Source organism: Periplaneta americana, chromosome 15 (genome assembly GCF_040183065.1).
Source record: "Periplaneta americana isolate PAMFEO1 chromosome 15, P.americana_PAMFEO1_priV1, whole genome shotgun sequence".
Lineage (NCBI taxonomy): Eukaryota > Metazoa > Arthropoda > Insecta > Blattodea > Blattidae > Periplaneta > Periplaneta americana.
In genome coordinates this window covers 130,759,774-130,773,992 of record NC_091131.1, presented here as the reverse complement: position 1 = coordinate 130,773,992, position 14,219 = coordinate 130,759,774, and the positions used below count along the sequence as shown (strand labels likewise).

At 34.2% G+C, this 14,219-nt stretch overlaps 1 protein-coding gene across 12 annotated transcripts in view; it reads left to right on the top strand.

Moving 5' to 3' along the window:
* The window catches only part of LOC138715332 (cytochrome P450 4C1-like), a 193,411-nt gene extending 179,953 nt beyond the window's left edge, over window positions 1-13,458 (top strand). For all 12 annotated transcript variants that reach the window (XM_069848126.1, XM_069848130.1, XM_069848129.1 and 9 more), the window contains 2 exons: window positions 8,850-9,029; window positions 9,774-13,458. In XM_069848126.1, the coding sequence (XP_069704227.1) occupies window positions 8,850-9,029; window positions 9,774-9,931 (338 nt within the window). In that variant the 3' untranslated portion in view covers window positions 9,932-13,458. The remainder of the gene's footprint in view (window positions 1-8,849; window positions 9,030-9,773) is intronic.
* The last annotated feature ends 761 nt before the right edge of the window (window positions 13,459-14,219 follow it).

Here is a 14,219-nt window from a genome sequence, read left to right as displayed (position 1 = left end):
TTGCTTCCTTTGTGGCAGTGCATCTCATATTCGCCGTTATTGTCCTAGTAAAGGTTCGCGTCAAATTGGGAATAATAATAACAGACCCTTTCTGATGAGTGATCTTCTAAAACCGATACGAGATTTGCCTGATGAAAATCATCCTTCGACCGTTCTTCCGATCTCAGAGGAGGCAACCACCAGTGCTAGCCCGCGTACGATTGAGCAGAATACTAGAGAAGATGGACAAGGTGGACAAGAGTTCACAAGAGAAGATGGAACTTCTACTGAAACTACTACCAGACCGACCATGTTATTAGGACAAGACCCCATACAAGACGATATAGAGAACAATCTCGTTGAAATTGAAGATTCTGATACTATAACGGCTGATGAGGATGGAAGTGACACAAGTAATGGACAAATTTCTAAAATATATATTGAAGCTAAAGAGCCTGGGAAGAAACGCCGTAAGAAAAATCCTGAACTTGATCAAGTCAAAAATGATGGTCAATCTACGAACATAGAAAAAAACAAAATACTTGGAAACTCATCACAACTGGATTCCCATATAAAAGATGATGGAAATCAAGTTAAATTAACAAAGGGGAGTAGTAACCAGTCTAATGCAATAACCAGTATACAGGAATCTCGGACGCGGATGGAAGGTGATAACTGGAGTGACGAGATAGAAATGGAAGGGAAGACAATGGAAAGTGAAGTAGACATGGTTGATTCACGAACTGAAACGCATGGTTCAAAAAAACTAACGAAAGTGATTACGAAACAACGTGTACATCCATACAAGTCTGACGAAAGCAAGTCAGGCACTTTACACTTACGGAAAGCAGATCAATATTAGTCTTCATGGCTTCGCCGCTAATTTATAGTGTTATTATGGCACTGACTTTGACTATTGCAACGGTGAATTTTAATAGCAGCTCATCACCTACAAAAATGAAAATGTTACAGTCTTTTTTAAATGTAAATGATATAGACATTGTTTTTTTACAAGAAATCGTATGTGACAGTTTTTGCTCAATTTATGGTTATAATTCATATATCAATATTGGATCGGAATATTTGGGTACAGGGTTCTTAACTAAATCCGGGTTAAATTTGGAGAATATTGAAAAACTCCCCTCTGGTAGAGGTATCAGTGGTACTTATCGGGGACATGTTTTTATAAATATTTATGCACCTTCTGGGAGTAACAAAAGATTAGCAAGGAATGACTTTTTTCAAAATGATGTTCCTTATTTGATGCGTGACCTACCCCCATCATACATACTTGGAGGGGACTTCAATTGTGTTCTCAGGCCCCAGGACTGTACCGGTGCTTACCAGCCTAGTGTTGCTTTACAACAGCTAATTAATCAACTGCAAATGGAAGACGCATGGATACACACAGCCCGCAGTATAGAATATACATATTTTTCACACAATTCTGCTGCAAGATTGGATCGATTTTATGTATTGAAGAATATTAAAAAGAAAATTAGTCGGGTAGAAACCTCAGCCGTCCCACAGTGGTCCGAATATTAAAAAACATGGTCAAAAATATCTCCCTACTTACAATCTACATTATGCCATGCCCAATCAACAAATAATTGTTTAAAATGAGAAATATAATTAATTTTAGCGACTTACATCTATACCGGACCCCTCCTCCATCACTCGTCTTCAGAATCAGAATCTCCCGAGTCCTCGCTGTTGAGCCCTTCAGGTGTACAGAGTAACTGGAGCACTTGCAGTGGTAACTGTGTTCTCTTCTTCTTGGGGAGTTCTCTTAGGTTGGAAATTAAAGGGTCTGACGCAAGAAATAGTCTATGGAATAAGTCACAATTTGTAGTAATTCTTGACGTCTTTCTGGCGTGATCTTGTCGAAATCTTCTAACAGTTTTGTTTAATGATTCCATTGCTTCCTCGGATAATACTCCTATTGGTAATAAAGCTGATTTTACAATAGATGCTCTATGAATAAAAATTTTGTGCACTGTTGATGGCATATAATATCATGGGCATAATTTGACGAACAGCTCTACGGTCTTTCTGTAGTATATATTGAATCGCGATTCACTTATATTTTGAAAACACGAAATTGTAGTAAGAATCACACTGAATCGTGAAATTAAATCCTAATCAACTCCAGTTATTTCAGATGCTTCTTTAGTATTTTCGAAAAATCTTCTTGCCGTGTTCCCATCATTTGTGGTCCAATATCCAGGCTTCGGTGTATCTATAATAAGCCCTAATCTATTTCGAAATGCATCTTGAATAGTTTTCTTTCTTTTCCTCATAATTTCTCGACTTCCATCTCGTACATTTGCCTTCCATTTTTTTAAATTCAAGCCGGTAAGATATATGTAGTATGCATTCAAAAAAACCTTATATGTGCATGTAGAATTGATAATCCAAAGACAAAATTGGAGGTATCTTCTGACTGTTGTTGTAAAAATTCAAGATTATTCAATTGTGAAATTTTTGCACCACAGATGTAGCACTTCATACTGGATGACCTGGCTAATGCATTGCATATTTTCCCGTCTATCATGGTTAAAAGTCGTGAAAACTGAACTGTGATGTTACCTAATGTAAATGGTTGCAAGTCCTGTATCTGATTTTCTAGATATTCTCTCTCTGCTTGGGCTATTTCCGTTGTCTCGTGTATCCACTGAAGGCGAATAGGTCTACAGAATCGAGTTGATGAAGGACGGGGATTCTTCCATGCGACATCTCCACTTTCAGTATAAACCAAGCGCAGGGGAACCAATGACGTAAGGAATAAACTTTCACCACTTTTCTCTTTTTGATGCCATATCTGTTTATATTGCGAATGACCAGAGCTGCCGTCAAAACCCCATTTACAATGCAACATGTAGTTTTTCTCTGTGTTACTTACAGGTGAAATATTCAAGATTCTATAGGCTGTATGATGTAACAGAGACTGTAATTTGACCTCACATTTATTTTCGGTAACTTGTATGCCTTGGGGGTAAGTTTCTTTTTTAGCTTCTAAAACGGACTGATAACTGGGGTAGAGGTCATGGTTATGTGCAACAGCCATTTTTCTAATTGTTTTATATTGATGTCTGGACAGATTTGAATCTATTATTAATGAAAGAGCTTCTTCATTTGTGAGTCTAGTACTTTCCTTTTTTCTTTCCTCCAATAATCACGAATTCTTTTGCCTCTGCTTGGTGTTGTGGTTGTTACTTCTTTTAACAATTTGGCTGCTGCGTCATCACCTTCTTACCTTAAACTCATTACTGCAGCATAAGAGAGCTCTTCAGAAGACACATTTTCTCTCGTTTCTTTTGCTTTTCTTCGTTTACTTCTTTCACTTAATTCCCCAAATACTTTTGTAGGACGACCGCGACCCAGCTTTCCCGATGTGCTTGGAATGTCGGTATGCTTTTTCGGCGTTGATACAGATGAAATATTTTCAGTAGGCAATGTTATGTCATGATCTAACCAACGAGAATATCTGTTTGAAAAATTTGTTTCACTATAACCACACTTCACCCATCGCTGATAATACGGAAGAAAAAAATGTAGTCTAATGACATTGTATAACTTTTTTGCAGCACTACAATCAGTACTAATTTCAAATTTATTAGTCAAATATGACGTGATATAGTTTTCTTGTTGCTTACGCGATTCGTTTCTCCGTTGTCTAATTTTATGGTGAAGTTCACGGCGACTCACACAAAAATTCATTTTGCACTTGCACAATAAACACACCCTAAACCATTGAACGTATCAAGATGGCTGAATACAATTAGTGTTGCAGTCAGCTTGGAAAGAACCCCTTTTTAAATGGAAAGTAAACAGAATGCGAGTTATGACTATGAGCTGTCACAGTTATGGCACATGAGAATTGAGGAAACAGCGCGCAGGGGCAGTCTTGGGCACGTAGAGGTTGCCCTTGGATAACCTTGGAGATAAACCCTTCAACATTCCCTAAACGAAGGCTTCCCTTAACAGCTGTGTAAGTTTCACAGTGTACATATTTATACATTTTTTTAAAACTCTCTATATATTTAAGTATCTTTTTAAAAATAATACTCGACTTTAAAAAATTCTAATTAACATTAAAACATAATATTAATTTAGGTGTTAGTGTGTATAATGTAAAAGACATATAACATTATATAATAAAAATATTTACTATAATTTTTATATATTTTAAAACTTGATCAGGGCTCTTTTAAAATCACATCACTAAGGTAAAAATTACACAAGTTAGATTTATGTCACTTTTGAACAAATATATCGTGAAACCTGTATGTTATTATTAATAAATAACCTGTGATTTTTTAAGGCCAAGTATTGTAGAATTATTGGAATGTGATTTAAAGATTCTGTATCGAAGTTGAAAAATTGATTTTTGACCAGCTTTTAAGCGATCCGGACCACTGTGCGTCCCCTTCTCTGACCATGCTGCTGTTATACTTCGTATAGCATTGAATGCCTCCTTTATTCCTATGGGTCGAACATATTGGAAAATGAATATAAGTTATTTGGAAGATATAGAACTTAAAAATCTCGTACAACAATCTTGGGAAGTGTGGACTTTACAAAAAACACGATATTCTGATATAGCTGAATGGTGGGAAAAACTAGTAAAACCCAAAATCAAATACCTTTTCAAACAATATTCGTATAATAAACATCACGCAGAAGAAAATAAATTAAACTTTTACTTCCGATGTTTATCGGACATACAGAAGCTTTATGTGCCTACAGCGAAAAGTCGATCTGATATGAGTTGTATTAAAGCAAAAATTACAAATATATACCGGAGGAGACTTGAAGGAATCAAAATACGTAGTCGGGTGGCACTAAATGTGTTAGACGAAAAGACGAATCTATATCACCTATTAGCTGATCAAAAACGTCGTAAAAAAAAAAAAAAAAAAATGTCTGTTAACTGTTCCTTTTTTCCTCTCCTTATTTGGGTTCAGAAGTTTTAAGTGGTAGGACGTTATTCTGTGCAGCTTAATGCTGAAAGATGAAAGTGCATCTATGCTGATTCCACAATGGCTAACAGAATTTCTGAATGAAGGGGGGAATTTCCACAATTCACTTTCGATGAAAAAATAATATTCTGCGAGATTTGTAACAAACAGGTATGTAACAATAGTTGAAATATATTTTAATGGGTAGGCTTATTATAATATTTATACATTAACTAAGCTATGGTGACGTGAAATTCTTTTAAAGACGGCCACACTTTAAACTTTTAAATTTCGATAGTTACAGAATTTATTGGTCATCCAAAATTTTGGTTGTTCGAACCAAGAAATCGCAATTTGTGATAGAAATACGGCAATACAGCATTTAGGATTTTAATTCAGTTAATTTCTACACATTTTAGATTATTGAATAATTACTTGAATCCGATACTGCAGCGTGTGTGAAAGAGTGTCTGTCTGACTCGTCAGTGAAAAAAGATATTGCCTACCAGAGGCCGGCAAAATCTCTTTCAGGCCTGCCCATTCCCGTTTTCCTTCGTGAGCGGGATAACGCATGGAATCGCTAGCCTGCCTTCAAACTTCCTTCACAAGCAAACAGGCAGTGTCTTTGCACGTGACGTCAAACAGTCCTATAATGACCCGAAAGGACTGTTGTGTTTCGCGGACCTGCGCCAAACTGTTCTGCTTTCAGATGCATGATAAGTATCAACCAAGTCATTCAAACCTGACAAGAAGCCTACAGATATACACAAACTACTGAAAACTTAATTTGTTGTCTTCTGAAACGTACCGTTAAAAAAGACAAAACTATTTCTCGTCAACATAATATCCATTAAATGCCAACAGTTATTATAAATTACTTGCATTTTCCTTTTCATCGTAGTAATATTTAATGCAAACTCTTCAAACTTTCAGCTTCATAAATGAAAAGAAATCTGTCCCTCAGAAGTTAAATAGCAAATCAATATTCTGAAGAACGAAAAACTTTTATACATTTTACAGGTATTCATGGGGATTTTAATTGTTAATAAGGAAAAAGTTAAAATGAAATATTTTTCTATAATAGTTGTTGATATTCATAATAATCATAATAATCCTTATTTTTTCAACATATCTCTCCTCTCCTCTCCTCTCCTCACCTCTCCTCTCCTCTCCTCTCCCCTCCTCTCCTCTCCCCTCCCCTCTTCTCCCCTCCCCCTCTCCTCTCCTCTCCCCTCCCCTCTTCTCCCCTCCCCTCTCCTCTCTTCTCCTCTCCTCTCCTCTGAGTCAGATACACTTTGCAGGAATATGAAATGTATTATATTGTCTTATTATTTTATGAATTCTGTAGCGCAATAAATCATAAAACTGTGTTTCTTTAATCAAGAATTACCTGTTGTTATTTCTTGAGTCACATACACTTTGTAGAAAAATGAAATGTATAATATGTATCTCATTATTTTATGAAATTCTATAGCGCAATAAATTGTGAAACCGTTTTCTTTAATCAAGAATTAGGGTCTATCTGCCGTTACTTCTTGAGTCAGATACACTTTGCAGAAAAATGAAATGCAAAATATTTATCTTATTATTTTATGAAATTCTGTAGTGCAATAAATTGCCGTGTTGGAACATAAAATAAAGATTTTTTGAAGTGACTAAATAGCCAACGAACTTAGGTTTCAAACTAGTACTGTTTCATCTTAACCAGCGCAGACTGGCTTCCGTGAATGCAAGTCACTCGACCTCATAATACAACCAAACAGACAGGCTTACTTGGGTCTCGCCTGGACTGAACTTATAAAACCCAGGCTGAATGGGTTCAGTCTTAAAAGTTAACTTGCTTTGTAGCTTCACCGGAACCCAAGCCTGATGACAGGCAATTACTGGCGTGAGTGTTGTCTGATTTGCCGGTGTCTATTGCCTACATAACATCAAACTTTTCATTCATACCTGCAAGCATTGAAAACTTATAATGTAATATACATTCTCTTTGTAGCCAAAAAGCAATAGTAAAGGGTACCCAAGTTAACATATATTGTGGTTTGGATGAAACTGGGAAAAAAGTTACATGTAAATGGGACAGTTCGAAAAAGTTTTAAGAGTTATATTGGGGAAAAATGTAAATGTTCCATTAGGTAATGATGTTTCTACTGTAGCTAATTTAAAATTTGCTCCTCTAACATCTGTTTCATAGAAAGATGTTTTTCTGTTTTATAGAAAGAAGTTTTTCTGCATTCAAAATGATTCTCACTGACAAAAGGCAAAGGTTAACTGTGGAGAATTAAAATTCTGGTGATGTACTGTACAGATAATTATGAAAAAGAATGAGCATGGAACTGAATTTTAATAACTTAAAAAGTGTAATAATTATTATTTTTTCAATATAGCCTATTAATTTTGTGCAGCTGGGTTTATATAATATAGCTATAGTTGTCTGCCACCATTTCTTAAATACTTATTTTGCCATGTTTAGTGTATTTTAGTATACAATTTCAGTGAAATAAATAGGTCTGAAGCCTTGATCGTATGTACCTAAAATGCCTAGTTTTACTAAAATAGAGCCTAATTTATTAAATTTTGAACTTATTTTAGGCACCTAAAAGTGCAATTTTTAGTGCCTAAAATTCCGATGTCTGCTTTGTTAATGTTTTATATTCAATCTGCTTTACAAATGAGTTTGAGAATATAAAATAAAATAAACATTTCCATTGATATATGCATGAAATAAACTGTTTCCCACTGCCGCATGATAAAATTTAGCCGCTAACAGAGGGCCAAAAAAAAACTAGATTTAATGGGTATATTACCGTGTTGGCAGTACTCTTCGGAGAATGACACAGTATTTTAAAGAAGCTCGAATGGGATGATGCTGATGCCTGATATGGGGAACCGTGGAGAACTGCCAGACCTATTTTTGACCCAACACTGCGACGTTGTAGATCTTTAGTGCTAAACCCCTGTCCTCCAGCAGGAACCATTCCCAACCCACATCACTTAATGCGCTGAGTCTTGATGTATATACAGGATGATTCACGAGGATTTACCGTCCTTTAAGGAGCTTATTTCCAAAGACATTTTGAGCAAAAAATATCATATAAACATTTGTCCTACTCTTAATATTTTCAGCTACACTAATTTGAAATTGTTTGTAAAATGTCATTATTCTTGAGTTTTAAGGGCAAATAATATTACAGATAAAGAATGAACTATTCAGAAGTATCATTTCTTTAATTAGCTAGTATTCTGAAGCTAAAAATGTGTCGTGAATTCCATTGTTGCTTTGTACAGATTTTTTTTCGATTCTTAACTACAAAATTACATTTTTTACGCATTTATCACAACAATTATTACAAATGACGCCACTTTTGTAAATTCTTCAAGACTGTACATTAGGATGCATAATTAAAATGTAAAGAATCAAGTTCCTAAAGTCGTATGATTAGTAACAATTTTTGTGATAAATTCGTAAGAATGATGTCATTTTTAGTTAAAAATTTATAAAGAAGATCTGTACAAAGCAAATGACAACACATTTTTAGCTTCAGAACACTAACCAATTAAAGAAATGATACTTCTGAATAGTTCATTCTTTATTTATTTATTTATTTATTTATTTATTTATTTATTTATTTATTTATTTATTTGTTTGTTTGTTTGTTTGTAACATTCTTTTACCCTTAAAAATTAAAAAAAGAAAGGTATTTTACAAACAACTTCAAGTTAGTGTAATTCTGAAAATATTGAGATTAGGACAAATGTTTATATGACATTTTTGCTCAGAATGTCTTCAGAAATAACCTCCGTAAGTGACGGTAAATCCCCGTGAATTACCCTGTTTAATTTACAAAACAGGCAATTTCACTTCAAGTTGCTGTAATTTATTGGATGATTTCCTGTTTCTCATTTCAGGTGACTATACTCTTCCTGCTGGCTCTAACATCTACATGAATGCATTGTCCGCGCACATGAATCCAGAATATTTTCCGGATCCGGAGAAATTTGACCCGGATCGATTCCTGCCAGAAAATTGCGTTGGTAGATATCCCTACAGCTACATTCCATTTTCGGCGGGACCTCGGAATTGCATAGGTATGTTGCAGTTCTCAATAATTTCTCCTTGACTTAATAATTAGTGATTGGTCCTTCACATTGCATTAAAAGTATTTAATATACTAAATAAGCTTTAATTGTAACAAATTTAAGTAACTGATTTTAACTCAATTATAACGGATGTACGCTTGAAAACAGGGAACGCTTAGTGCGGCGCAGCTCGAAAAGTGTCGTGGGCAAGTAACAGCCCTCTCACCGATAATTCAGAGCGTCAACTTTCAATGCAATCTCGCGATTTATACGTCATATTAGTCTACATGTAATGTATTAGCGCACCTTATAATAAGTGCTGGAACTGTCGACTGCTGGAAAGAGAGCACGGCATCTTTTGTGCTATTTATTCGTAATATTCGTGACGTTAATAAAGATTCGCTGTTCTAATGTGTACTGCATTGCGACAAAGCAAACTGATCTTCACTGAATGGAAGTCAGCGGTATACTAATGCTCTAACCTTGACGTCCTTTCAACCTGTATTATCTGTCCATACTACGTTACACAAAACCTTCCCACGTTCCATTCAGGAGAAATGTAAACTATTTTTTTCGACAGTCGCGTTCGATCCACATCAGTGAAGACCGACGTCCTTTACTTGAGCGAAGCCTGTTTTCTGGCGAACCCTTTGTGTTGAATTGCACTGTATAAAGCTGGTGTTGCATTGTGAATGTTGAGTTAAATTTAATTTCATTCATGTAAATTAAATTAAATTTTCTGACTTCTTTCAGGTCAGAAATTTGCTATTTTGGAGATGAAATCAACCTTGTGCAAATTAATGAAAAACTACAAAGTGAGCTTAAGAGATCCTGCACAGCAGTTGGAGTTGGTGGATGAAATGGTGCTGAAAGCCAAGGGAGGTGTTAGAATTAAACTTGCACCACGTTAAGAATATTGACGATGGAGTGCTTGAAAGAGAAATGCTTGTACAGCTCTTTATTATATCTCTGTCGGTGAATGACCGGTAAATTTCAAATGCCTTAAATTGGTCGTGGGTGTCAGAGCATTAAAACGCATTGCACATTTCTGTTACCTCTCTCACTCTTTACCTCAAACTGTGACGTTGCACACAGGCAGTGATATAACAGGGCCTATGAGATCTGGTCAGTCTTTCATATCTGCCCACATCACCTTAATGACCTAACGACTCTGAGGGATGAAATAACTTCAGAGATATACACATAGCACACACACACACAAACACAGATATATATAGACACACACACACATACATACATTGATATTTCACATATCACACAGGGACTGATTTATGATTTTTGGTTAATGGCGTCGATATCATAAGCTCGACCACAAAGTTTAATTTTTATGGATTAGGCCTACTTCGATTATGAAATAACCTATAATATATATTTTTTCTTGCTTATATGGCGAGCGAAAATATAAATAAATCATGATAATTAGTTATAAATTATTATGGTTCCTTGGTGTGTTAAAAATGAAAACATAGAAATGTTCCTTGCATAAAAATATATAGGAAATTAGATGTATTTTCATTTGTTTCTTAATTGCGTAAACAGTTATGCACAATGAGGCCAACACAAGAAATTATCTTCGTACACAATCCTTGCTATATTTACATTAGTTTGGAGTGATTTATTAAATAATGTATTGAAGACTAATTTAGAAACATGTAAAACGAATTATCGTGAGGTAATTATTAGGGACCGTACTTTGTCCCAGGAGGCTACAAGGTTAAGTATTACTGGAGTTTTTACTGTAGTGTGCATCTATCAAGCGAAGTACTGCTGTCTGCTCAGTCGACTCCTGTTTGGTTAAGTTGGACGGAAGAAAAAACAGACCACTTTAACAATTAACTAATATTTACAATTATTTATGTTGTTTGCACTATGTACACTATAATACGCTAATTTTACTATTTACAATATGATAAGGAATTCATCAAACATTATTTACACAATTATTTACAGTATCATGTAATGTAACGCAAGGTATTTTACTTCATAATACTGTAGCCCACTTATTTTTGTAAATAGTGTATAATATTGTATAAAGAAGTTTCAGACATTCACTACTTTCAAAAGCCGATTGTGAAAAAGACTACTTTTCGTCTCTAGAATATGATATTTCTTCAAATATAACTTTCGTAGAATATGATTTTTATTTTCACCTAGCTGCACTTGTTAGAAATAAATATTAACTTCAATCTAAATCTAGTAATTACTTAATGAATAATAGCTTTTATAGGTTGTAAGACGTTTTCTCCTTTATCATTTTCAAAGTTGTATTTTTAAAAATATGAATTTAACTATTATTATCATGCAATACTGTTTGAAGTTATTCAGTCAATTCTACCTTTAATATTGATACTATATTAGATCTAATAGACAAATGATCAGCGTATGAAATAAAATATACTTGTAAGAACTGAGGGTTCTTACTCTCAGCTGGAAGAAGACTTCCAATTAAATGAAATTAAATGATAAGCCTACACTACAGAATAAGGTGCAACTTCGATATCTTTCCAAAACACACACGGGAGAAAAACGTACTTAATTAGTTGAAAATAACCTCAGAATTATAACACACTACTCTGGAGACATGTTGTAGGTACTGAGAAAGTTATATAATTAATGGGTAACAGTTCTGTATAGTGCACAACACTCCATACTGAATAATTAGTAAAGTAACGTAACAGTTCTGTATAGTGCACAACACTCCATACTGAATAATTAGTAAAGTAACATACCAGTTCTGTATAGTGCACAACACTCCATACTGAACAATTAGTAAAGTAACGTAACAGTTCTGTATAGTGCACAACACTCCATACTGAATAATTAGTAAAGTAACATAACAGTTCTGTATAGTGCATAACACTCCATACTGAATAATTAGCAAAGTAACGTAACAGTTCTGTATAGTGCACAACACTGCATACTGATTAATTAGTAAAGTAACGTAACAGTTCTGTATAGTGCATAACACTCCATACTGAATAATTAGCAAAGTAACATAAATTTAGCATGACCCGTGACTTGTGGTCCATTCAAAGCCCCGACCTCCACTCCACTGCGTGCGAGTCCTTATATGCTCGATCACTAAGGCCTACAATTAACAATACTTATCTCAATCATGACCTCATACAATACCAGATGAAACTATAAAGTAATTACATAATTAAAATAGGACATTTGGCCCAGGGAATATCCGTGTTTGGTAGAAAGATAAATCGTTTAACAAGTTTTTAATTGAAATTGTATTTAAATAATTAAAATACTATCGTTTTGGTCCAGAGAGCGCTCAGTTGGTGCAAGGATAATTCCTTTAACACATTTCTTAATTGTTGTTATATGCAAATAATTAGAATAGGTTCATTTGGTTCAGGGAATATCTGTTTTTGGTGCAAGAATAATTCGTTTATAAAATTCAATAACATTTAAAAAACAATAAGATAGTTGTATGAATATGTGTGTTTGTTGAGCTTCTTTAATTATTAATATCATAGCCTACATGTTTCGGGGATTGCATTCATTACAGTCTTCACCATCACTGATGATGGGAATGCAGTCCCCGAAATATGTAAGATATTAATAATTAAAGAATCTCAACAAACACACGTCTTCATACAACTGTTTTATTGTTTTTTAAATGTTATTGAATTTTATGAACATTAATGAACACTGTTGAAAAGTGACCAAATTGTGTATTTTTATTGTCAAATAATTCCTTTAACATTTTTATAAATTAATCTTGAATGCATCCTTTAATAAATCACTCCAAACTAATGTAAATATAGAGGGGATTGTGTACGAAGATAATTTTTTTATGTTGGCCTCACTGTGCATCCTTTTTTATTTGTTAAGTTTATATATACACACTTTAACATCTGTGGTCGTGTTACGTGTTTAAAATGTGTGGGTATATGAGTAGGCCGTTTTTACTCTTGTTGAATTCCTGCTTCTATTATGTGTTGTAGATAGCTTGTGTTCATGTAACTGATTACAGATTTTTATTAATGTTTTTTGGTATTGGTGATTGAGGCGGTGATGAATCATTGCATGCAAATTTACAATCCGGCATTTGTCTTTATGGCTAAGGGAAACCATAAAAACCCCCAGTCAGATTGGTCGCCCACGGGGTTTGAACATGGGACCTCACGAATGCGAGACTCAAACGCTACCGTCTGAACCAACTCGCTCGGTTATACATCATTGTTTATGTAAATGAAAAATGAAAAGTGAATGTGGTACATAAATATTATTTTAAGAAATACAGGAAACGATTATGGGTAAATTATGAGCGCAGGAGCACCATTTCGTGACACTTCGTAAAATAACTCGGCTCCAGGGTGAGCTCAACGCTAAAATACTCATTTTTACTCCATATGTGCTGTACTTTTGGTCCAGGTAAAATACTTACCTTTATGACAAAGCTCGTAAAAATACTATTATGTTCTGTGGACAAAAATAAATTGAAGTTTATAAAATTAGACTATTAGAGTAGTTTATCTGGGCCAAATAAAGTTTAAATAATCAAGTAATAGACTAATATTGCGACAGAATATGGAGTTTTCTGTGCGTAATCTACTTTAATTCTACCTCAATCTTCAGTTCACTCAGGAGTTACCGTAATGGCGTATAGCATTATGTCCATCTAGAGAAACTACACTTTCAAATGGTGAAAGAATTATCCAAATCGGTTAAGTAGCTTCTGAGATTACTTATACAAACACACAAACATTTTCTATAACAAATTAATAATTATAAGCATATATATACATATATATATACATATATACATATATATATATATATAATCCCATCATATAACACAGTTATGTCCATATAAAATAGTGTTAAATGAATATCTTCCGTTAGTTATGCAAGACCGCCTTAAATAGACGCATTTATTTGTTTTCATTTCATTATATTATAATCTATTAGTTTGAGGCTGCACTAATAAAACGCATTGTTACTTTAAAACTCTCGTTAAATATTAGTCCTATCAAAATTTTGAATAGGATGAAACTTATCGGAAACCGTTTTTAGAGAAACTTTTGTTATGTAACATTTTTCATGAAAATCAATAATAACCGAGATAGTATGATTAATTTAATTCAGGCCACCTTATAATCCCCCTTTTAAATAAAGTATTTTGAATGTTATATAGCCTAAAATCTAAGGTAGAACTAACTT